General features: G+C 34.9%; 1 protein-coding gene across 1 annotated transcript in view; it reads right to left on the bottom strand.

The window, feature by feature from the left end:
- Positions 1-27,077, bottom strand: part of EYS (eyes shut homolog) — a 1,591,612-nt gene that overhangs the window by 1,131,243 nt on the left and 433,292 nt on the right. Inside the window, exon 13 of the mRNA XM_060115102.1 lies at positions 6,360-6,481. Within this exon, the coding sequence (XP_059971085.1) occupies positions 6,360-6,481 (122 nt within the window). The remainder of the gene's footprint in view (positions 1-6,359; positions 6,482-27,077) is intronic.

The raw sequence follows: 27,077 nt of genomic DNA on the forward strand, positions 1-27,077 counted from the left end.
ACATTATATTATTTAAAAGGCTAAGTGTTCATTTTAAAAATTATGAGTTGTACAAACAGAGGAAATTATGTTCCAAACACAGGAATTAGAACAATCAATAGAAATTATCCTGGAGGAAGCCTGGATATTGGACTTGAAAAATATATTAAATCAGCTATAATAAATTTGTTCAAAGAAAAAATAGAAACCATACATAAACCATTACTAAAACTATGCGACTGATGTCTTGCCAAATTGAGAATGTCAATAAAGAGATATGAATTACAAAAAAAGAAATGAATAGAAATTCTGGAATTGAAAAGTACAAAACACGAAATTAAAAAATCACTAGAGAGGCATAACATCAGATTTAAGGTAGCAGAAGAAGGAAGCAGTGAATTTGAAAATTAATCAATTAACATTATTGATCCTAAAGATATGAAAAAAAAAGAAAAATGAACATAGTCAGATACATGTAGGATACCATCAAGTACATTAACATATACATGTGAGAGTTCCAGAATCAGATAAAAGACAGAAAAAGGTAAAATATTTGAAGAAATAAATGTCAAACTTTCCAAACTTGATGAAAAATATTAATCTGCATGTCTGTGAAACTCAACAATCTCCAAGTAGAATAGACTTAAAGAGATAAAAGTCTAAACATATGATAGTCAACATGTGAAAAGACAAAGAGAGAATTCTGGTAGCATCAAGAGAAAAGTGATTCATGTACAGGGGATCCTCAGTCAGATTAACAACCAATTTATCAAAAACCATGTAGCTCAGGCATATTTCAAGTGCTGAAAGAAAAAAAAACAGTCAGCCAAGAATTCTACATCCCTGAAAGCTATCATTTAAATTAAAAGAGAAATTAAGATATTCCCTGATTTAAAAATAACTGTGAGGGCTTCCCTGGTGGGGCAGTGGATGAGAGTCCGCCTGCCGATGCAGGGGACATGGGTTCACGCCCCAGTCTAGGAGGATCCCACATGCCGTGTAGTGGCTGGGCCTGTGAGCCATGGCCGCTGAGTCTGCACGCCCGGAGCCTGTGCTCCACAACGGGAGAGGCCACAACAGTGAGAGGCCCACGAACAGCAAAAAAAAAAAAAAAAAAAAAAAAAAAAAACTGTGAGAGGGACTTCCCTGGTGGCCCAGTGAGTAAGACTCTACACTCAGAATGCAGGGGGCCTGGGTTCCATCCCTGGTCGGGGAACTAGATACTGCATGCATGCCACAACTAAGAAGTGTGCATACCACAACTAAAGATCCCGCACGCTGCAACTAAGAACTGAGCCAGCCAAAATAAATAAATAATACATAAATAAATATTAAACAATAAAAATAAAGGCTGTGCCATCCTGTGGAGCCACTGGTGTCGCAGTCCCTCACAGCATCGGAGGGATCCAAGGGGCTACTGCTGCTCTTTCCAGGACTACATAGTCTATTTAAAAAAAAAAAAAAAACTGAGAGAATTCATCACTAACATACTGCCCTATATGAAATAGTAAAGGGAGTTCTTTAAGCTAAAAGGAAAAGACACTAAACAGTAACTTGAATCCACACACACAAAGAGCACCAGTTATAGTGAATATATAGGTAAATACAAAAGACAGCATAAATGTATTTTTTGCTTATTACTCTTGTCTTCTCCTATCTCATTTAAAAGACAGTGAATACAGAAATAATTACAAAATTGCATTGATGGATTTATAATTTATAACAGCCTAAGGTAGGTGGGAGGAAATGGAGCAACAGTGGAGCCAAGTTTTTGTATACTATTGAGATTAAGTTGGTGTCAATATTATGTTGACTGTTTTAAGTTAAGAAGTTAACTATAATTGATAAGATAACCACTAAGAAAATAAGTAAAAAACACATACTAAAAGTAAAAATGAAATTAAAGTGTAACACCAGAAAATATCTAGCACAAAAGAAGGCAATGGTGCAGAAGCAGAGGAACAAAAAGCCCCCCAAAATAGGAAAATAGCATATTTTTACCCTATTTTATCAATATTCACATTAAATGAAAATTGAGTTTATAATGCTACTATAAGGTAGAGATTGGCAGAGTGAATTTTAGAAAGTAGTCTAATTGTATGCTAACTACAAGAGAAAGGCTTTATATTCAAAGTCACAAATAGATTAAGGATAGGAAAATGAACTCTATGCAATCTATAATCAAAAGACAGCTGAGTCAACTATAATAATATCAGGAAAAATAGACTTTAAGATAAAAACATGTTATTCGAGACAAGAACATTTTATAATTAAAAATATTTATATCTATCAGGAAGATCTAACAATTACTATCGTGTACACACCTGAAAGCATAGTCCCAGTGAAATGAAGCAAAGAGTAACAGATTGAAAGGATAAATAAACAATTCAATAATAGTAATTGTAAACTTCAATATCCGATTTCTCTAATGAATAGAACAAACTGGCAGGAGACGACAAGGATATAGAGGACTCGATCAACATTATAAACCAACCAGGACTAAAAGACAGACTATGTAATATCTACCCAACCACAGCAGAATACATGTTCTTCACAAGTAGGTATAGAACATTCTCCATTATAGACCATGTGTGTTAGGTCATAAAACAAGCTTCAGGAAAACTCTTATAAAGTATGTTTTCTGACCACAATAAAATAAAAGTAGAAGTTAAAATCAGAAGGAAATCTGAGGAATTCACAAACATGTGGAAATTAAATGTCATACTCCTACATAACCAGCGAGCTGAAGATGAAATCACATGGGAAATTAGAAAATATTCTGAGATGAATAAAAATAAACACACAAAACACCAAAAACTTATAAGGTGCAGCTAAAGCAGTGCTTAGAGCAAAATTTGTATTTGTAAATACTGGTATTTGAAAAGTACAGAGTTTTAAATCAATAATGAAACCATCTACCTGGAAAAAATAAAGCTAATCCCAGAGCCAGAAGAAGGAAATGATGAGATTAATTAAATAGAGAATAAAAATAAATATATAAAATCAATGAAATTCAAAGTTTGTTCTGTCAAATGACATTGAACTAGATTGACCAGGAGAAAAATAGAGAAGATTCAAATGACTAGAATAAGAAATTAAAAGACATTAGCAAGGACTGACAAGGATGTGGAGAAATTTACACCCCCACACATTGCTGGTGGGATTGTAAAATAGTGCATTCACTTAAACAAGTGTTTGGAATTTTCCTCGAAAAGTTGAACATAAAGTTATCACATAATCCAACAATTCCAATGCTAGTTATACACTCAAAGAATTGGAAATATATGTGCATACACATACTTGGGCATAGTAGTCAAAAAGTAGACAACCTAAATGTCTATCAAATGAAGAATAGATAAACAAATGTATTATAACCTTATGATGTAATATTATTGACTACAAAAAGGAAAGAAGTACTGTGACGTAAACCTTGAAAACATTATGCTAAGTGTGATGAATCAGTCACAAAAGACCACATACTGCATGATTCAATTTGTATGAAATGTTCAGAACAGGCAAATCCATAGAGACAGAAAACAGATTAGTCATTTTCATGGCCTAGGGGGGAGGGAGAAAATGGGGAGGTACTGCTAATAGGTATGAGTTTCTTTTGGGGTGATGAAAATATTCTAAAATAAGATTGTGGTAATGCTTTTACTTTTCTGTGAATATACTAAAAACCCCTGAATTGTACACATTAAAAGGGTGAATTACATACCTCAATAAATTATACAAAAGGTAACCTGGTAATTCCTAAATACTGAGTCATCATATTTATATATAACACATATACTAATTATGGTCACCTTATTGATAGTGTATTTATTGAATGTTTTCTTCCCCATACAAGCTAGTAAAGCCAATGTTAATCTAACATGAACATTTGTATTAATACATTTCTATGTTTAAAATCACAAAGAAGAAGCACAGTGAGAAAGCTTATTGCAGCTGGACTTCTATTTTTATACCAAGAAAAAAATGCAACCCTACATCTTGGAAATATAATTAGTAATCTTTGAAAAATCTGAAGCATGATAAAGTGACTAAGAGTGTTTGTGTTAATTTAAGAGGCAAACTCTTCTGACACGTTTATAAATTTAAGTCATTAAGAGTTCACAACTAGTGGTGTCAGAGTTTCTAGAAAGACTGATTATGTCTCATGAATATTAAAATAAAGTGTATTTTAATTAAGCCTTCTAGACTTTGTTGTTTGTTTTGTTTTAGATCTTTAAGGCCTCTTAATCAAACGGCTGTGTTTTAATCTCAATAACAGTACCATCATGCTGGATAATAAATTAATACTTTTGTCTTCTCATTCTGTTTGATTGACGTTATGAGAATCACATATTTTATACAAATAAGTGATATATTTCACATGCACACAGACATATTTCCAGCCTCTCCTCCACATATCAGTAAGAGTATATTTCGGGAAAGAGAAAGCAACTAAATCCAGAATTCCCAGGAGCTGGCCAGGAACTAGAAGCTAGGTTAACAGCTACATGTTGCTGTTCTCGTGTTGAACATTTCAATAGACAATTTCAAAGAACATCAAAATGAGAGAAGGCTACTCTGTGACCCTGATGAATCATAACAAAATCATAACAAGAATAACAAAAATAAGCCTAGGGCTTCCCTGGTGGCACAGTGGTTGAGAGTCCACCTGCCGATGCAGGGGACGGGGGTTCGTGCCCCGGTCCAGGAAGATCACACATGCCGCAGAAGGGCCATGGCTGCTGAGCCTGCGCGCCCGGAGCCTGTGCTGCTCAACGGGAGAGGTCACAACAGTGAGAGGCCCATGTACCGCAAAATAAATAAATAAATAAATAAATAAATAAGCCTACCCCACAAACATATCTGAATACAAACAAAACATGAACATTATCTAAACCACAAGAATGGCAAACCTTCCCCTAAAATGGCTATTATGAAGGATCGCTACCTCTGTAAACAAGTTGGTTTTCCCCTCTGTCTAGTTTTCCATCCTTCTACATGAGATTCATTATAAACCCAATTACAGAATGCTTCACACCTCCTGACAATATCCCATCCAGGCCAAAACCCCTCTTTCTTAAGCCATCCCCAAATTATGTGTCACATACACATACACAAATGCATAAACTAATTATCTTCAGGAACTTAAGAGAGAGCTGAATGTTTAAAAGGATATCTCAGAGTCTGAAAAATATCCTGGAAAATTCATATTATATATTGTAGGTTATAATTAATAGAGCTATTTAAGAAAAATAAAATAAATGGATAATTATGAAAAGTTTTTTTTTCCATAGCCTAACAAAAGTTGATTCTTTCTCCCACTACATAGATGAATAGGCAGTAAATATTAATTTGTGATAATGTATCAGTTTTAATAATTTATAATATCACAAAAATAACTCTGGATTTTTACATTTTTGTATATTTTAAACTAATGTCAACTATTGTCATTGGGAGTTTTCCTATATTACGGAAGTTATTCATTATTTTTCTTACGGCCATTGAAATACCAGCTATTTCAGAATTCCCTTATAATGATATAAAGTGCCTACTGTTGATTAGTCTAAGTCTTACTTCCCATTTCAGTCACTAAACATGAAGAACATTTGTAAAAACTCTTACATGCTTGAGATGATTCAGAATTCTCAATTTTAATCACAAGACAAAAGACAGTTTGTGAGTTATTTTAGAGGACATCCTGAAACCACTTTGATTTATCCCTGGAAAAATAATTATATAACTATATTTGTATTCAATTATTCTGCTTGTTGATAAGAAAATCTTTCTAGTTACAGTACGCCTGATTTTGTATCTACTTAAGGGACCTAGTGCACACACCAAAGAAGTCAAAAGCTAAAAACTATTTACAACTATATATTTGGTTATTAAAGTTTTGGAATAATAGCAGTGGCTACTCAGAATTTCTATTTAGTTTCTTCAAATTTCTCATCTAAAAATCAATTAATAATACAATTGTAGTATGAAAAATGTGGGCAGTAAATGTAAAATTTACCAATACTTTGACTAAAATAATCCAAACTCATGATTAATGTATAGGAAATAAGTTGAATTTAATTTAATAGACCCACTAAGGACACATATTGTGGCACTGATTTTGCATGGAATGACCCGAAACAATGCTGAAATGGCAAAAGCGTGTTTTGAAGAAGTAAGGGCATTCGTAAGATGAGCCACATCTGGCCATTGCATTTCCAAGTTAAAATTCGTTTTAAATGAACGTGACACTATCTTTTAAGGAAATGGCTCTTCATCTTAGTACCATTATTTTAATTAATTGATGTATAGTGAAAACAATGTCTGGATATATCCCAAGACATCGTGAATTCCAAGTAATTTTGTAAAGAAACAATGAATATATTACTCACCGATAGCCATTTTCAAGGTCAGTACAGGTGGAATTGTTCTTACAGGGCTTCTTTTTGCAGTCATTGAATTCTTGTTCACAAAAATATCCTTCCCAACCAGAAAAACACACACATTGGTAGTTCTAAGGGAATATGAAAATTATACAACCTTTAGGTCATTTCTTATTACTCTTGGTTATTTTTATCTCTGTCAATTTATGATTTTTTTCAATTTTTATAGAATGTCAATACTTGTCAAAAATTACTTTACCACAGTTTAAAAACTATGTGAATTGTATTCTTTAGTATCTAATTCAATAAAAATTAATATTTATGTGTCAAGCTCACAATACAGAGCTATTGGTCTTGTTAAATGTTAATATAAAAGTAGTGTATTAGTAATATGAAGACTAGTGATTGTGTAAAACTAAATAACTAAGTGTGGTACTTGGCAACTAGCTCATGAATTAAAAAAAATAACTACAACAAAATAAACCTTCTGATAGCTTTGTGATATTACTTACAAATAATTAACTTATGTAAGTGTAGTATTGTTCATTTATTGAAATTGTAAAACTTTGCATATTATTTTTCTGAAGAATAGAATTGGTTTATAATAATACTCAAAATACTGGAAGCAAAAGTGCTTTTCCTGATTGGGCAAATAGAAAAACATCCCAAAAGACACCTCAAATTATGGTGAGACAGTAATTTATACATTAAAAACAATTTTGAAGACTAGAGCTCTATTCAAAAAGTTAGAATTTGGGCTCTAAGGTTTAGCAATTCTAGGTTTAGAAATACGAAAATTTCTAACATCAATGTTAGGTGTTATCTTGATCTTCTCTGTTCAGTACCAGTAGCCACTGGCCACCTGTGGTTATAGAGCATTGAAATGTGCCTGGTCCCAAATGAGGCTGTAAGTATAAAATACACACTGGATTTGGAAAATTTAATATTAAAAAATAATATAAAGTATCTCAGTAATAATTTTATTACATGTTGTAATGGTAATAATTTGGATATAAAGAGTTAAACACATGATTGTATTATTAAAATTAATTTCATCTGTTTCTTTGAACTTTTTTTAATGTGGCTGCAAGAAAATTTACTGAACACACATAGATTTTGTTTCATTTCTATTGGACAGAGCGATGTCATGTGATGCCAGCCCAAGTTTTCACTTGGGAATGGAGTTGAGTCTACATAGTTCTGTGAACACACAAGAGCAGGATCTCTCTGAGATGGGAAAATATGTTCTGGTGTAATACATTCCAGTACCTTGAGAAGGCCTGGCACCAGTGGACGCTTAATACCTGTTGAATGAAAAATGGAAACAGTGATAGGAAAAATAATGTAAAATATGAAGTTAGTACACAAAACAGACTTCACAAAGATTCTATACCTTTACTATAGGTAGAAAGAAAGTTTGTAAAGTTCAAACATTCCAGTCAAAAACTTTTTTCACCAGAGAAGCACATACATTCATGCTCGATGTAGATGCATTTAGGTTACAATAATCCAAATGTATGAGTAGCTCTACTGAGGTCCCAGCTTTAGTTTTCAGCTGCTTGTGAAAAGCAGAGGGATGAGAGTGGCCATACCAAGACCAGATTTTACTCCTGAACATGTGTTCATTCTCCACTCAGAGTTCTCACTCTCAGTACTTATGGTCTGCTGGATTTCAGCAGCAATTTTTTCCTGTGTTCTGCCTCTATCATTGTTAACTTCCTCAATGAGTTTGGCAGTATTCAGAAAGTTTTCATTGATTGCATTTAGTTTATTTATTTTTCCTTCTCTTTTGTGTAAGCATTACAAAGAGGACTTACATGAAAATTGAAAGTAATGTTCATATTTTGTTTAATGCATATGCTATTTGAAATGGAAGCAATTCTATAACAGGCAAGCCTAAGCATCTGCTGTAGTGAATGGGGGACCATGACCCAACCTAGTGATAGGCAGGAGGGCCGATCAGGATGCATGATGGATGTCCCTAACCCATGGACTATGTGAAGTCCCCTTTAGTTATTTCTGATAATTCACCTTCAAAAGGGTGTCAATTGTTTCTGTTAAGACAAATGCATGAGTATACTGTTGGCTTTTATTTTGACGTATCAGTAGTAATATGAAACAAATTCAGAGATGAGCCAAAAAGCCAAACAAATGTCTTTGCCATTAAAGCCATATATTTCTTATTGGTATTCTTGATGATTTAATAATGAGTAGAAAATTGCCATGCCTTTTTTTTTTTTTTTTTTTTTTTTTGCGGTATGCAGGCCTCTCACTGTTGTGGCCTCCCCCATTGCGGAGCACAGGCTCCGGACACGCAGGCTCCGGACGCGCAGGCTCAGCGGCCATGGCTCACGGGCCCAGCCACTCCGCGGCATATGGGATCCTCCCAGACCGGGGCACGAACCCGTATCCCCTGCATCGGCAGGCGGACTCTCAACCACTTGCACCACCAGGGAGGCCCTGCCATGCCTTTAATGAACTAATTATCACTAAAATGTCAGGTACCAAAATAGTGATCTCCAGATATGGTGGAATCTGTATGAAACAGAAACAAAGTGATCAAGTAAATAGACATTTTTCTAATATTAAACATGAAAAAAATATAAATGTTGCAGAGAGCAGAATATTAAGTAGAATTAACCCAGAGTTCAAGTATTTCTATTCATCTGTTTCTTACTTGATTCAGAAGCATTATTCTGAACTTATACATTCTTAGTGCAAAGCACTTTCCCAATCAACACTATAAAGTTAATTAATTCCAGTAACTTAAAATAATAAAGCTCACACACTACTTTTAAGCCATATTACTTCGGCATTTAATAATCACATAATAATATTTTGAGTTACTTTTCCTGAGGAGGAACATGTATTTAAATATGTTTACTAAAACGAGTAAAAGTTTGCAAAATTTGTGAGGTTGGTGTCACATTGTTTTTACCTCTTAATGCAAAGTAGATATTTGTCTTCCTGCCAAATTCAGATAAAACAGTTTTCATAGTTTGAAAATACATAGTGAGTAGGAGATAGGAAAGACAGAAGATGATAAAAGATGACACAAATCCAGCTCAGTGAACTACACAGCCAGTGAGACAAAAGACAAAGTGGTCAAGTTTGGTAGGTATAATAACTACATATATTACACACTCTATATAATATTCTGCATGTAACTATGTAGTAGTAGTTTAGTTTTTCAGGTCATGAGCTAGATATTTTAAATCCTTGTGATCAGTGACAAATATACAAAGGTAAGAAGGTTAGCCTAATTCTGAATATAAATTTTGAAGTCTGAGAGATGACATTTGAACACCAGCTTTGTGGCTTATTAAATATCCAGACATGTATGGTGTATTGAATTTCTATTGCTGTGTAGCAAATTACCACAAATTTAGCAGCTTTAAACATAAATTTGCTATCTCACACTTTCTGTGGTTCAGTGTCCAGACACAGGCGAGTCAAGTCCTTTGTTTAAAGTCTCGCTGGGCTAAAACAAGGTATTGACTGGGGTTATGACCTCATCTGAGGCTTGGGGCCCTTTTCTAAACAGTGGTTGTCAGTAAAATGTATTGCATTGTGTGGCCCTAGGACTTGGGTCTGGTCACTTGCTAGTTGCCAGGCATGGACGGCTCTCAGATCCAGATAGTGTCACATCCTTGGCACATGGCCTTGTCTTCTCAAAGAACAGTGGGGTGGCTTGTTCCTCCAAGGCCAACAGGGGAGGACCTGCTTCTGTGTCTTGTCTCCTTTAAGGACCCATCTAATTAGGTCAGGCACACTCAAGATAATCTTATATTTGATAAATCAAAGTCAGCTGATTAGGGACCTTAGTTACATCTGTAAAATCTCTTTTTTCCATATAAAGTAACATAAATGGTAGTACTATACCACTATTTTCACAGGTCTTACTTATGCTCAAGGAGAGTAGGTTTTACAGGACATGTGCATTAGGAGGTGGAGATCTTGGAGCCATTTTATAATTCTGCCTAACACATCTGCTAACCTACTTAATTTATCTAAGTAAACTATTTAAGTTATCTAAGCCTCAGGTGACTTTACACATAAAGTACCAATAATGTTTACTTCATAAGCTTAATTTGAGCATTGCATGCAGTAATGATTTGGCTTGGCCTAGTAATGACATGATTGGCCTAGTGACCAATAATCACCACTAATCAATAACAACCATTCCTTCCAGGCTTGCCAGACTAGATCTGACAAGGTCAAAGTACAGCACACAACAAGTACTGCACTTGAACAGAATTATCCATCTCTATATTATTTCTTTGTATAGTAGGACCCCTACGTATGAATGAGTTCTGTTCTGAGAGTGTGTTTGTTAAGTCCAACAAAGTTAGCCTAGGTACCCAACTAACACAGTCGGCTATATAGTACTGTACTGTAATAAGTTTATAATACTTTTTAAACAAATAATACATAAAAAACAAACACAAAAATAAAGAAAACATTTTTTAATCTTACTGTACAATACCTTGAAAAGTACAGTAGTACATCACAACAGCTGACACTTCTTAGCAATACCAGTTACATCACTGCTGTTTTTACACTTGCTTCTGTACATCCTGGGCTTGAAATAAAGATAGTGTACTACTGTACTCTACACAGTAAAGTATACAATAAAGTACACAAAAGCACAACCACTTGTAGAGGATCCACGCACGTGACAAATTACACCAGACACATGAACTAACTTACGCAACTGGACATGCAAATGCACGTCTGCATCTTTGAAAGTTTGAAACTTGAAGGTTCATATGTAAGGGAATTACTGTGTGAACAATTTTCATTATTTTATTATTTTTATTTTATTATTTAAAATTATTTACTTTTCATTATTACTTTTATGAACAATTTTTCATTACTATTATTTATTATTACTATTTTACATTACTTCTTTGTATGAACCTACTGAAGGATAAATATTATCCGACTAGGAAAACAAAGATGAAAAAGGAGGAGAAAGAGAATCCAGCAATGTAATGATCATAAACTTAGACAATATGGACAAATTTCAGATAATGAATTAGGAACATTGATCAAGAAATAGTGGAAAATCTTACTAAATAAGTAAACATTTCTAAATGTACCAAAAAGGGAGATTGACAGTATGCTTACACAGACTGAAATAAAATAGCTTCCAAATCTTAAATTCTTCTCTTATGTCATATAGGTGCAGAAAACAGAAAAGAGGGGAACTACCCAACTTAAATTTTGAGACTAGTAAAGCCTAGATAACAAAATCTGGCAAGCATATAACAAGAAATGCAAACTCACTCAATCTTATGTGATCAAAAAAAGTAAAATTGAAAAAAATAATTTTAAGTAATTGAATCTAAGAGTGTCTTCAAGATTTGTTCTATTATGAGCAGGTAATTTGTTTTTGTCTTACAGAAATAGAAGTATGCTTCAATAGAAGAAACTCTATTAAAGAAGGAAAAAATGGTTTGATCATCTCAGATTCAGAAAAATCATTATATAATTCAACACACATTCATAAAAATTATCTTATCAAATGAGAACTTTTCAGGAATGTCCTTATATTAATAAAAGCTATTTACCAAACAAACAAGCAAACAACAACAAAAAAATCCTGCCAAACCTCATTTTGCCAAAAACAACTAGAGAAACTGAGTAAAATACATAGAACAATGATTGAATTCTCAAAAGAACAACCAAAACAGATTGCATCTCGTAAATTCTGGGGAGAAGGGAAGCAAACTAAAGTAAGATCACTCTTGCCCTTGCTTTTAATGCCAGGGCATTTGCTTTCTTAAATTCAGGTAAATAGAAGCAGCTGGAGCTTGCAACAATTTCCCTGGAATGAATATATATATATATATATATATATATATATATATATATATATATATATATATATATATATATATATATATATATATATATACAAATATATATACAAATATATGTATTCAACTCTGCTGAGGAGAGAGGTTCATGAAGAGAAGAACAAACAAATGATCCCAAATGTTGATGCGCAATCATTTGGAGACATTTTTTTCCCTAGGGTGAAGCTACCCAATGTAAGCAGAAAGCAGCTAAAGTGAATAGCAAAGATTCAGTAGTCTTGTTTTCCAGGAAAGCTCGAGGTTGGAGTTTAGGGCCTGTGAGATGCAATAGTCCTCCTAAACACTTCTGGCATTCATGGAAACCCCAGTGTCTAGAAGTAAAACAAACCAGCCAAACTCCCAGCCCAGATAATGCTAAAACCCCACTCAACATTTTAGTGGAGGTTATCGATCTGTGCTCTGTTGTCCTGCCAGAGAAATGAAGTGCTCTTTGGAGGAAGTTAACATTAGAGGAATTTTTTCAATATTTGATAAAAAATGTGGTATTCAATAAAACATTAAAGAAATACTGATGACCAAAATTCAAGAGAAAATCAGACAGTAGGAACAGATTATTCAGATATTGTGTTTTTGGATATTTTTAAATGAGTATGATTAATATTTGTGAGAATATAGAAGGCAAAATAGAGAATTTCACTAGAAACCTGCTTTAAAAAAGTCAAAAAAATAATGTGATATGGAAATAATAATAATTGAAGTTTAATCATTTACTACATTATTTTAATAAAATCTTAGTAGAGGATTAGAAGTACATGTCCAGACTGAAGTACATAAAGACAAAAGAATAAAGAAGTCAGAAAAAAAAACAAACTGTCAAATATGGGAAATAATAAAAAGAATTGAAATATTAAAGAGGGAGAAGCGAAATCGGATAACAGCAATATTTAAAAAAAAAAATACTGCCTGAGAATTGTCCAAAGATAACAAAAGACAGTAACCACAGATTTAGAAAGATCTCCAGACCTATGTTGGATTAAGCACAAAGAAAACACTATCTAGGGTAAAACTGCTGATAATGAAAGACATAGAGTAAATCTTAAAAACAGCCAAAGAACAAAGACACTTACTTTCAAAGGGACATCACATCTGACAATTTACTTCTCAACAGTGGAAGCAAGAACCCAGTAGGACAATATGCTAATGGACTGAGAGAAATTATTTGCCAACCTAAAAGTCCACCCCTATGAAACATATCCTTCAACTGGGGAAGAAGAAAAACTCCTTTTAAGAAAAAACAAAGCTTGATTATTTACTGCCTTATGTAAGATTGCAGGGATTTGGTGAGAGACAGCCAGGATTTAAGATCAAGCTCCATGAATTATTAGCTAAATAATAATAAGTCTGCTACTTAATCTCAAGGAACATCAGAAATAATGGTACCTGACTGTTGAGGGTGGAGGATTAAATGAGTCCTTACGATAGGACTTCATATGATATCTGACTCACAGTCAGATACCAGTAACTTAACTAAAGTGTTCTCTTACCCATGACCTTTCCAGGTAATCTAAACTACTCTTGTGCATTGAATTCCTGCTTCTTTGACATTCTTCCATCTGGAATATCTTCACTTACTTCCTGTGACCTCTGCACCGACTTTTGAAATTTCATTCCTCCCTCCAGGTCAAAATAAATGCCACATTCTACCTGAAGCTTTGATCATTTCCTCCAGTATACTTACCTTTCTCACAATTACTGTTTTATTGTTCATGACATGTATACTAGTTACATACATGTTCCATCTTATGCTTGGTGTTTACCATATTTTAAAAAAACTTACTTATTTTATTGTGTATTTTTCTAACTTGTAAAATATAAAGTCAAATCTGTTTTGTCCACCAATTATCACTATCTGGAATACCATCTTATATTTGGCTGAAAGAATGGATGTTAAAGCATAGAGTATATATGATATTAATTGCTAATATATAGTCCAGAAAATATTTTATTTATAATTTCTAGATATTCAGTCATCTCATTTTCTTAACAAGAAAAATTATATTTTAGAATTCCTTTAAATAACCCTTCCTTACAATCAACTAAGACTAGTTCTAAGAATGAGGATTGAAAATCCCAATGAAAGAAGCATTAGACTGATTCCACTATGAAGTGTTTACATATTGAGGTAATTATATTTGATTCAGTCTTAGCCACAAAATTCATCTTACTTTATGAAACTTACTTTTCAATTCCTGAAAATTTAGATACACACTAAAAGAATAAAAATTAAAAAAACATTTATATTGTTGTCTTTTTCTAATTCATTACTCATATGATCCTAGGAAGAAGGACAAAGATTTATTTTTTCACTAATAAAATGAAAAATAATTGAAAATCCATAATGAATTCAGTTCTTGTAAGAATAAAGAGCTCTGCCTATTGACTTATTGTCTGTTTCCTTTCAATATTAAATACTTAGTCTAATCTTTAAAGACTTATAGAATTAACCATAGACATAAAGACTGCCAAATACTGGATAAAGTGATACGCAGGGTTAGACATAAATACAGTAATCTTTATTCTTAAAAACAAACAAGAAAAACTATGTTAACATTATTTCTTTCAGCTGGAGAAAATGATTTATTTTGGTTCTTTAAATCTAAAATGAAATATGTGTATTATTCTGACAGAAAGTTAATGTAATATTTAAAAACAATTTCTATCAAAAGTTATAAATGTTGAATCTGATTGAACATATTCTGAAATAAAACAATGAAAATATATGTTAAATTGAGTGATAGTTTCAAGGCAGAACTGTTTTAGAAAAACACACTTTCTTTATCTTGGGAAAATCTAATATAAATATGTGAAGAATATGAAAAGCCACACATTAGATGTAGATATTAATAGAGTATAAATGAAACTATGTTGACCTTTTAAAACACTTTCTAAAGGAAATATAAGCCGCTAAGAAATTTAGTCACTGTTTTCATGTAAAGTTACTTTTTGCTAGTGATAAAAGAGCAAATTAGCATTTTAGTGCCTATTCTAAATGATAAAATGACATTAAGTGCAAATTTCCACTTTTATTTCCTATATTCTAGTCAGTCTACTCACAAAATTCATATTATATTCTTCAAAATAATCTTAGCTGTTTGCCTACTGTGCTATTTTGGATCTGTAGTCTCTATTAGCAATCCATTTGTGATAATGTAGCTCTCTTATTGTATGTCCTACCTTCAGAAACAATCTGTGATCCTTTCCAAAGGGTTCCCCTACTTTTTTTTTTTTTTTTTTTTTTGCGGTATGCGGGCCTCTCACTGTTGTGGCCTCCCCCGTCGCGGAGCACAGGCTCCGGACGCGCAGGCTCCGGACGCGCAGGCCCAGCGGCCATGGCTCACGGGCCCAGCCACTCCGCGGCATATGGGATCCTCCCAGACCGGGGCACGAACCCGTATCCCCTGCATCGGCAGGCGGACTCTCAACCACTTGCGCCACCAGGGAGGCCCCAAGGGTTCCCCTACTTTTAACAGTGTTTTTTGTGTGTTTGTTTCTAAAGAAAGAGTTTAAAACTAGAATAAAAGAGCTTAGGCTACCAGCACCAGAATTTTATTCCTCACTGATAACATAGCTATGATGGGAAAAAAGTTTACCTGCCATTGAGGTGTACTGTTCCAGCACATTCTTATATCTTCAATACTGCTTTCCATACTGACTAAATTTGACACCTGGAGATATAATCTATTACACAAAACTTTATCCCCAGGGAATAGATAATACTTAAGACTACAAAAAACATAAACTTCTGAGGGACTGTCACCAACTTAAAGGTGTCAGAATATGAATGCAATTCTGCTACAGGTAGTTTAGATGTTTGGGACAATTACTTTTTGGTCTGAAAGTCAAATGACAATAATACAAGCACACTATGAACTAAAAATCATTTTGACCCATCAGGCTTTTTCTAAAATATATTGAAGAAGCATGATACGTGATTCCTTTTCTCACACTTAGTTTTCTAGCACATTAGAAAGTCCATAGCATTTTACAACTTTTATTGCTCGAAACTGTCTTAAACATTAGATTATTTGGCTCAGTTGTTTTAAAGATTTTTGTTTCTTAATTGTAAATAAGAAACTCTCATACAAAAACATTTCCCTAGGGTGTGTAAATAAATAAAGCAGTGAAAAGCATTTGTGCTCTTACTGAACAGGGCAGGGAGCCCGGAGCCCTGCTGGTTTAGCTGTCTTAGCCTCTCTCTCTCCACACCAGCCCCTAAGGACAGCATTCACGCACATCGAGTCTCAAAACGCAAATTGAAAACCACTGATCCATTCAACTTATTCCATTTTATAATGAGAAAGCTGAACCCGTAGAAGTTAATTGCTCAAGCTGCTGTAACTAGTTGATGGCAAAACAGAATTAGAACTCATGTCTCCTGACTCTTTGTCTAGTATTCCCAAATGTAGCTAAAAAACAAAACAAAACAAAATCAATTAAAAACATCTGGTAAATTAATACATTCAGAAATATATTTTCTGAAATATACCATGAAAACAATCTGAGAATTTTGTTAAGGTAACTTTCAAATCATGTATTTTGAATATTCCCTTTTAATATATGAATTACTTTTATATATATATATATATTCTCTTTTCTCTGTATATTATTAAGTAGCTAGATAGTCTAGTTGACACCAAAATAATGCTGTACAAATAACAGTGACCAATAGTCATTAACTTTACCCTCATAATAGTGATGCAAAAGGAGAAAGCCTGCAGGTTAACAGTATAACCAATGTTAATCACTTATAACTGACATTCTAACACGTAGCTTGAGCTGTACAAGCATGGAATAAGGAGATCTACCCTGGCTCTACAGGTGATTTTCAGGTTGGATATGGACAGCTTTCATGCTCACTGAGCTTGATGGTGCCAGACAGTAGCGACAGTAAATATCATCACTTTGACTGAAGAATGCAGCCAGCAGTCACGATGTGTTTGCAGCCTCAGGATATATGAAAATCAGTGTGGCTAAAAGTTTTAAAACCATGAATATGGAACTCATTTCCAGCATAGTAACCCCAAGGGAAATAAGCATCTCTAACCGTAGAAAAGTAAGCCAGGCTTTTACACAGCAGAAGTAGAAGCAAGTACCAAGCAAATAATGTAATATTTGCCTATTGTTTTAGATACTTTCAATCACTCCCTGCAATAGATCATTTTATCATTTGGTAAAGTAAAATAAACTAATGAATATGACAAAATGTTAAGATATTTCAAATATGGTTTTACAGTTATTTTGACTATTTTACATTCTGTAAAACTTTTTGTTCTTGATGTTTTAAATTTATTAGGATTTTTAACTCAATTCTGTAAAATTAGGTGGAGGTTTTCTTTAGTTTTTAAACAGAAAGTATGTATGTGAAACACTAGGTAGATAGATGATAGATGGATAGGTTGATAGATACAATATATTGCATATAATTATAGATATATCTAGCATATATAATAATAAATGCACATAGTATATTTCAAATACATTTTACATTATATATATAATCTGAATCTAAAGCTTATTTTCAGAGTTATTTAGCAAATACCACATATTATAGTGTTTCTGCCTCTTTTTTCCCTTTCTTTAAACATAATTATTTCCTAACAATTTCCAAGAGGAATTCTAGCACATCACAGTTAGAAGAGCACTGGTTAGAGTCATAATGTAAGACCTAATGTAAGTCATAATTGCCATGACCTTAATGATTATTGAATACTTGGTTTATCTGTAGGTTGCAGTTCCTTGATAGGAGAGCTGTTTCATCTTATGGTTAACCATAATGATTTTATTGCAGGTTAATAAGCTACCTTTACAATAGAATTGGTAGTAAGAAGCGTGAAATAAGAACTCAGCCACAAATGCTGTAACCAAGAAAGCAGCGGGCAGGAAGGACTAAGATGGTGTAACAATGCTCAGAAAAGTGTGAACTCCAGTTTCAAATAGCCTCTCGTCATCAGCCTGTTGGGATCCATGAATCCAATGATAATTTCAAGAAGCAAATATGTTATTCTCAAATATCATTAACAATGAAAACAAGCCCTCTGAGATGTGTTTGGCATTTTAGAATTTATTGCTATTGATTTGACCACTACTCCCCTTCCTCCTCAGGGTAATCAGATGGGTCTTTCTTCTTTTGTTTCTTCTTTTTCTACTTAGTTGTTTATTCATTTTGCGTGTGTGTGTGTGGAATCGGGGAATAAAGGCTGTGTTTTCATTCTATCGATAAGTAAATATTTTCTACATAAATTAAACCACTTATGGGTTCTTATATATCTTCCACATGTATTAAACCATTGACAGAATGTGAATGGAGACGGGAGTGAATCCCCCAGGGGGGTCAGTGTGTATGGCCTGGTCTAGGAGGCTGCTACATGTAGGCCACTGAGAAACTCATCTAACTGGTCATAATTTTATATAAATAAACGTGGACTAGGTCACTAACTCTTTCAATTATAAAATGATCATGTTTTTTGTCACTCTATTTAAATTTCCTAGAAGACCCAGGTGTTAACAAGGACAGTGGCTCTACTGCGCCTAGTGTTCTACCAGCTGTCTAGAGCATTCCTCGTGATTCCTTAATTCCCGTTTAACAAAACTATGTTCTGAAATGACAGATGGGAACACAGTAAATGGTTTACAACCTACAGTTTTTCTTGGAAGAGCCACTGTTAAAGTATACCTTTATTTCCAATCTCTTACACCAGTTCATGAGGCAAAATGTGTTTTTAAAAACACACAGAGAGAAATGTCTTATCATGTCATAATAATCAATATTTATTCACTAAGAACATCAGTTAAATTAATCTTAATGTGTTTTAGTTAAACAAAGTCAATAGCCATTGTCTTATACAGAAAGGAAGCAGAGTCTCCAATGACCAAATTTTGACTTGGATTTGAATTTTACAAGTACTTTTTCGGGTAGTTTCTTTTTATTCTGTTAACATAAACATTTATAATAAGAGGAAATTTCTAAGTATGAAACATAAAAGTAATTTGTTAATATGTGATAATATTAAATCACTAGTAACTTTATAATCATATATCATATAATCATTTTCTTGCCAAATAATGTAAAATTTTAAGCAATCATCTTAAAATTTTAACACAAAAATAATTTTGGAAGAACATGTTTTTTCTTTGTCAGAATTTGTTTCTCTAGGTGTAGTAAGCTACTATTCTGACTAAAAGCCTACCTTCCAAAGATGGTTACTACAAGTATTTCAGCTGATAGCGTTATGGAGATTCCCTTGTATGTTATTTGTTGCTTTTTTTCCCTTTATTGCTTTAAATTTTTTTCTTCTTTTTTAATAAATTTATTTATTTTTGGCTGCATTGGGTCTTTTTTGCTGCATGTGGGCTTTCACTAGTTGTGGTGAGTGGGGGCTACTCTTCATTGTGGTGCATGGGCTTCTCATTGCAGTGGCTTATCTTGCAGAGCATGAGCTCTAGGCACACGGGCTTCAGTAGTTGTGGCATATGGGCTCAGTAGCTGTGGCTCGCAGGCTCTACAGCACAGGTTCAGTAGCTATGGCACGTGGGCTTAGTTGTTCCACGACACGTGGGATCTTCCTGGACCAGGGCTTGAACCCCTGTCCCATGCATTGGCAGGTGGATTCTTAACCACTGTGCCATGAGGGAACTCCCTAATATTTTTTTCTTTGTATTTAATTTTGTGTGTGTGTGTGTGGTATGAAGGCCTCTCAGTGTTGTGGCCTCTCCCACTGTGGAACACAGGCTCTGGACGTGCAGGCTCCTCAGCCATGGCTCACAGGCCCAGCTGCTCCGCGACATGTGGGATTTTCCCGGACTGGGGCACGAACCCGTGTCCCCTGAATTGGCAGGCAGCCTCTCAACCACTGCACCACCAGGGAAGCCCTGTATTTAATTTTTGTTAGTTTGATTAGTATTTGGTTTGGCATGTTCCTCTTTGGATTTATTTTGTATGGGACTCACTGTGCTTCCTGGACTTGGATGACTATTTCCTTTCCCATGTTATGGAAGTTTATAGCTTTAATTTTTTAAACTTCTTTCTTAGGCCCTTTCTCTTTCTCTTCTTCTTCTGGGACCCCTATAATTCAAATGTTGGTGTGTTTAATGTTGTCCCAGAGGTATCTGAGGCTGTCCTAATTTCTTTCCATTCTTTTTTCTTTATTCTGTTCCACAGCAGCGATTTCCACCATTCTGTCTTCCAGATCACTTATCCATTATTTGGTCTCGGTTATTATGCTATTGATTCATTCTAGTGTATTTTTCATTTCAGTTATTTTATTGTTTATCTATGTTTGTTTGCCCTTTAGTTCGTCTAAGTCTTTGTTAACCATTTCTTTTATCTTCTCAGTCCATGCCTCCATTCTTTTTCTGAGGTCTTGGATCAACTTTACTATCATTACTCTGAATTATTTTTCAGGTAGAGTGCCTATCTCCTCTTCATTTAGTTGTTCTTATAGGGTTTTATCTTGCTCTTTCATCTGCAACATTTCTTTGTCATCTCATTTTATGAAACTTACTGTGTGGTTTCCCTTGCCCAGGATGCAGGATTATAAATCCTCTTGCTTTTGGCGTCTGCCCACTGATGGGTGAGGTTGGTCCAGAGGCTTGTGGTGTTACTCCTTGATAAGGGGTTGACCTGATGTTGTAGTGACAAGAGCCTGCCCTGGATATTGTGTGGAGCCTCACCTTTGCTCTGTGTTTGTCACTGCCCTGTTGGTGGCAGGGGGGAAGGGGAGGGTCTGCTTCCTAGCTGTTGGAGTAGAGGTCCCAGATCTATTACTGAGCTGTGTTTCTGATCCTCAGTTTGAGGTACGTGGGATTGGTGCATTCACACTGTGAGAGAAGCCACTGACTATTCCTCCTCTGCAGCTGTTCTCCAGTGAATGTGCTCTGTTGTGTTCCCTTACACCCATTGTGCGGGCTCACATAGTACACTGTTGTTGGCACTGCTCTGAGTCCCACCTTAACTGTGAGTGTGCTGGCATTTGGCTCTGGTGTCTCTCAGGTGTTGTTTTCACCATGCCACCAAAGCAGATCCACTGAGGTCAGGTCCTAGGATTGCAGTAGTCATGCACCTGGACCCACTGTGGGAACTATGGATGCAGCTTAGGCTCTGGCCTGGCCTGATCCCTGCAAGTACATGCCCACAAAGCTGCTAAAGCCCAACCCATCCCAGCTACAGTGGCACTTGTTGTCCTTACAGATGTTTTGCAGGCACTGAATTTAGGAGCCATTAGTGGAGGAGTAACTCCATTGTTCACGCAGCTGCCAGGAGGGATTTCAGTGCTTCTTCCTTAGTCACACAGCTCTTGGGATTCAGCTGTGGTTCCAGCCCCTCCCCTGGGTGGATTTCCTAGTGCAGGGAGCTATTCGTGCCCTCCCAGGACAGCAGGACAGGTCCTGGCACCCACTGACAGGTTTCATAGTTGTAGGGGCTATCCATGCCCTCCCGTGACAATGGAGCAGGTCCTGGCACCCACTGGTGGAATTCCTTGTGGCAAGAGCTCTCTGAACCCTTCTGGGTAAGCAGTAGTGGGTCCTGTGGCCCACTGATGGGTTTCCTAATGGTAGAAACTGTCTGTGCCCTTCAAGGTCAGAAGAGGAAGGTTCTGGGGTTCACTGATGCAATTCTTAGTGGCAGAGCTGTCCACGCCCTTCCAGTCAGTGGGGGTAGGACCTGGTGTCTGCCCACTAGTTTGGAAGAGGCATCCAGTGCCCGCCTCTGGATCCCAAGATGGTCACAGCAACTCACACCTGCACCCAGAGCTCCTGTAGGTGGTGTCCTCTTGCCTGAGAGTGTTCACAACGGTAGAATTTCTTATGGTGGTCCTGCCCCTCTCCTTGTCCACCTCCCAAAAATGGTGCTTTGCCTCTCTGGTGGGCCCAGGCATCTTCCTAGTACACCCTCAGTTGCCATGGGCTGACCTCTTCAGGCTGCTTCTGCAGCTAACCCTGGTTCTCTCCCTGGGACTGAACTTCGGAGTCTAAGCTTCAGCCCCCGACCGCCATCCATACTGACAGTGGGGTGTCTTAGGTTGGGAAGCACAGGGTGGCAGTGCCAACCCTCTGTGCATGTTACTCTCCGCTTTGCCCTCCACAAACTGGTTGCTGTTCTCCCCTTTTTTAGACTCCAAGACTCACCCTCTGTCCATCTAATTTATCCACTGGTGAAGAGCCTTCCCAGGGTATGGGAACCTTTCCTCCTTCACAGCTCCCTCTCCAGGGCACAGGCTCCATCCTAATTCCTTCTTTTTCTTTTTCCTTTTGTTCTACTTGGTTATGTGGGGGTTTCCTTGTCTTTTCGGACATCTGAGGTCTTCTGTCAGTGCTCAGTAGCTGTTCTGTGTGAATCGTTCCACTTGTAGATGTTTTTTCAATGTTTCTGTGGAAGATGGTGAACTCTGCTTCCTACTCCTCCACCATCTTGCTCCTGCCCTTGTTTATCACTGTTATTGAAGATTCTTAATAAATATACTTTCAAAAATATAGGAAATTAAATATACATCATTGTAAGTTTAAATTTTTTAAAAAGTCCAATTTTCCTTAGTGAGATATTAAATAAGATTCTCAAAAATAATATGTATGTAAATTGTAAATTAATTTTTATTTCCACCATTTAATTCAAAAACAATTATGATCTTTAACATCCCTCTGATTTCTTTTCCTTAAAAGAAATTAATACTTTTTTATAATGAAATTATTGCACAGTATTCTTTATTCATTAAAGTATCTCAACATTTTCAATGGATTTCATTAAACTATTAGATATTTTATGGCTTTGTTTTGTTATTAATAAAATGTGTCAATTTTAAAACTCATGTTAAATTATAATATTTATTTTTATTTTTATTTCCTTTCCACTGGGATTATTCAAATATGATCATTTTTACTCAACATCTATTGATAAAATATTTTATATTTGGTAAGGTGAATATTGGAAATTTTCTATTACAGTGGCTAGCACTAGCAAACAAATCACCAAAATATACACTTTTGTTCTTGAATGGGTGCAAAGAATTATAAAATTAGCTTTTGTTCCTAAGACGCAAGGGCATGGAATATTTATATTAATAACATTAATAACATTTGAGCTCATAAAAATTAATTCTACATAGAACCATTTATCCTCATATTCAAGAGTAATAAATGAATGTTATTAAATCACATCATCATAATATTAATAAAGAAAAACACAAGAGAAAAAAAACATAGTTTTTTTTTTAATTCCACAAATATTTACTGAATGCGTATGATATGACTGGTATTCTAGGTGTTTGTGATTATTTAGTGAACAAAACAGACAAAATATCTCCACTTGAATATTTGCCTGAAAAATTACTCGTGTTCATATAGATACATCATTCTATTGACCATAAAATAACATAAAAATATCTATTGTCTGTAGGTCTTTTGGCATAAAATGTTATATATGTTACAGATCATGTAAGGAAATAAATGGATATATTTTTATAAAATGGCTGATGGCTTAGCCATCATTGAATGGCTCAGCATACATTGAAGAGTCATGGGATAAATAAAGATCATTCAAACTTTTGATTCTTAATTTTAAATGAGGAAGGTAAAATTAAGGGACAAAACATACCTCAAAAAGGTGAATTCTCTAAGTCTAAATTACTCACAACTACCCACGAGTTGCATACACTTTATTAAAGTTTATCACTAACTTTTTTCACATTTATATTATTGCCAAGTCTCTTACGAAGTATTTTGGCAATTGCATTGATTTTATATGCAACTTGACTGCTTGATTTTTAAAAGATTTTTTGAGCAGGAATAATTTTAAGATACACACACATATATATTCACACACACACACATAAATAGAACCATTTCTAGAGTAGAACATATGTTATATATTAGATTTGTATAGATTGTGAAGCAATTTATGGCTTAGCATTTGTTGCTGAAAGTTTTGTCCTCTTTAAAAATCTGGGACTTCATATAGTATTTGGTAGTCTAGTGGCTGGTAAAAACTGTGTGTGTGTGCATGCACATGCACGTGTGTGTGTTTTGAAAATAATTCATTCAAAGTGCTTAGTTTAGGAGTTTCCTTTTTTTTTTTTTTTTAGCTAGGTTGAGAAATGGGTACAAACTGCCAAGGAATTTTATTCAATCTGGTCAACAGAAAGTTACTTAATGTTTCCCTTAGAGAAAAGACAGAATCAATGATATCTTATAAAGTAGAATTTATTCTGGGTTTTTGTTTCATTATTTACCTAGAAAAGTATCCAGGAAATGGAAGGGATGATTCATTTTTCCAATATGCTAATAGTTTGATCGGTTACTTCTAGCTGTGAGAAACTAGACTCCAAACTTGTGTGTTACTATGTTCTGTCAAAACCCAGCAAACAGAAGAACTATGGGATTTCTCTTAGGTTTTGTTAAACGTTCAACATACCTGAAATTACTTCAGGAATGAAATACAGCATATTCTCTTTAAACTGCCAAGCCTTGGAACTAACACCATTAATAAGAGTGACTTTAGAATGTAAAGTCAAATAACCACTCCTCTTTATGTGAGGATGCAAAGAGGTCATGCGGTCACTTTGCTAGTAAAGACAAGTACCTATGACAATGTGCACCCCCTTGGGAGACTTCAGGGAGAAACTGCTTCCTTGGCCCCTTCCGTCACCTTTAAAGTCAACAGTGTAACTTCGTGCTTCCATCCTTACACGGCCTTCTTCTGTTTTCACTTCCTTTTGGAAGGGTATTTGTGATTTCATTTAGGATCCGTTCACATAATCTAGGATAACCACCTCCTCTCAAGGCTATTATTTTAATCACTTATGAAAAGTCCCTGTTACCATATAAAGTAACTCTCACAGTTCCAGGGATTAAGTCCTGGATCTCTTTAGTCAGACCACTGTCCATCTGTCTACCCTCTGACATTCTGTACACAAAGCTAGCCCTCTGGTGAGCACATCAAAAACAAACCCTGGTTTACAAATTAAATTCCATTACATTCTACCTTCCATTCTATTAATCTATTAAATTATTCTCATTTTTCCTTAGATATTTATTTATAGTCAGATATTTATTTATAGTTACCATACAACAGAGTTATTACATTTAACATCAGTTATGGCATTTATTTTCTATTTAATCTATGGCTCGGACCACATTCATTCCTACTTCATAACGCTCAGAGTAACCTTTCTAAAAATCAAACACAAGCATGTTACTCAGCTCTGAATAAGACCCTGTTAGCTGCTACCACTCATGGGACAAAATTTAAACTCTATGTTTTGGAATAAATTGTCCTTTCTAGTCTGACACCAAAACTCCATTCTCTTTTTTTACCACTGCTCAACTTTCCACCCAGTATACCAGGCACTCCAACTACCCTGAGAATTACCACCATTATAAATGTGAAATGTAGAATTAACTCTAATTCTCTGCTTGCCAAGCTCCTATGAATCCCTCAAGAAGAAGCTAAGCTTCATGAAGATGTTTTTGTTTCTTTCTTTCTTTCTTTCCCTTCTGCAATGCAGGAGCAATGGCTGCTCCATCTTTGGGTCTCTACACTCATTTATATCTCTGTTGTATCTCTCGTTGTGTGTTATTAACTTTTTAAAATTATCACTCTATCTCTTCAATGTGAATTTGGATGTGTGGGAAGTAATGTGTCCAGCTCATCTCTGCATCCCCTAGAGCCTAGAGCTTGGCAGGAAACACAGATTCCCCAAAGGTGATTAGCTGAAGGAATGAGGCCTTAAGAGCAAGTGAGAAGACTACTGCCCATAAAAACAGCCTAATGATGAGCTCTCTCCCTCTCCTCAAGATACTGCGGCACTTTCAACTAGATCTCTCCCAGAGTCACTGACTGAACATGAAATTAACTTCTATTTCTGTTTTTTTTTAAATATAGATTTTTACTCCTTATTTCTCAAAGAAAAATTATATATATATATATATATATATATATATATAAACATCTCCTGAAACATACATTTGACTAAGGTTTGCTTGAATGGAATTTTTAAACTACCTAGTGATACATTTGTTATAGCAAGTTTCCACAGCCTTGCCAACTATGGATATTTTATATTTTCAAAACCTACTTTTCTTAAAAGAGTAATTATGCTGCTAATACTTGTTATTATTTCAAAATATAGTTATATGACTTTTCCATTCACACATTAAATAAAGAAATATGTTTGCAGATTTCTCTAATTTTAAAACTTCTGTATACTGACTTAAATATAACTCTCTCAATCAATCTGCTTTTTTCTTAATTGAAGTATTGTTGATTTACAATGTTGTGTTAGTTTCTGGTGTACAATAAAGTGATTCATATATATATGTATATATATATATATATATATATATATATATATATATATATATATTCTTTTTCATATTCTTTTCCATTATGGTTTATTGTAGAATATTGAATATTGTTCCATGTGCTATACAGTAAGACCTTGCTGTTTATCCATTCTATATATAATAGTTTTCATCTCCTAGTCCCAGAAACAGACTCACAGACATAGAGAATTTCTGATTTTGAATTATAGTTATCAATGAGAGAGAAAGAGGGTGCCTGCTTGCTTTTCACAGAGGCGTGAAGCAGTATTTTTTCCTAGAAAATAAAGTAATATAATCACATCAGCTAGGTCACCTAGGCTACTCAATTTAGCTTCTCACATTCTACTTACTAAAGACTGGGTTGCTTGGTTAATGTTTATTTACCTTACTGGTCAGCCCCCGGGGCTGTTGCTGTGGGTGCTATAGTGGACCACTCAGAGTCCCTTTCCTCTCTGAAGCCCTCCTCTAACCCCTGCTTCCAGGTGATAATCTACAGCTGGGTCCATCCTTAGGCTTTGTCCTTGCCTGATGA

This window comes from Mesoplodon densirostris, chromosome 12 (genome assembly GCF_025265405.1).
Source record: "Mesoplodon densirostris isolate mMesDen1 chromosome 12, mMesDen1 primary haplotype, whole genome shotgun sequence".
NCBI classification, from domain to species: domain Eukaryota; kingdom Metazoa; phylum Chordata; class Mammalia; order Artiodactyla; family Ziphiidae; genus Mesoplodon; species Mesoplodon densirostris.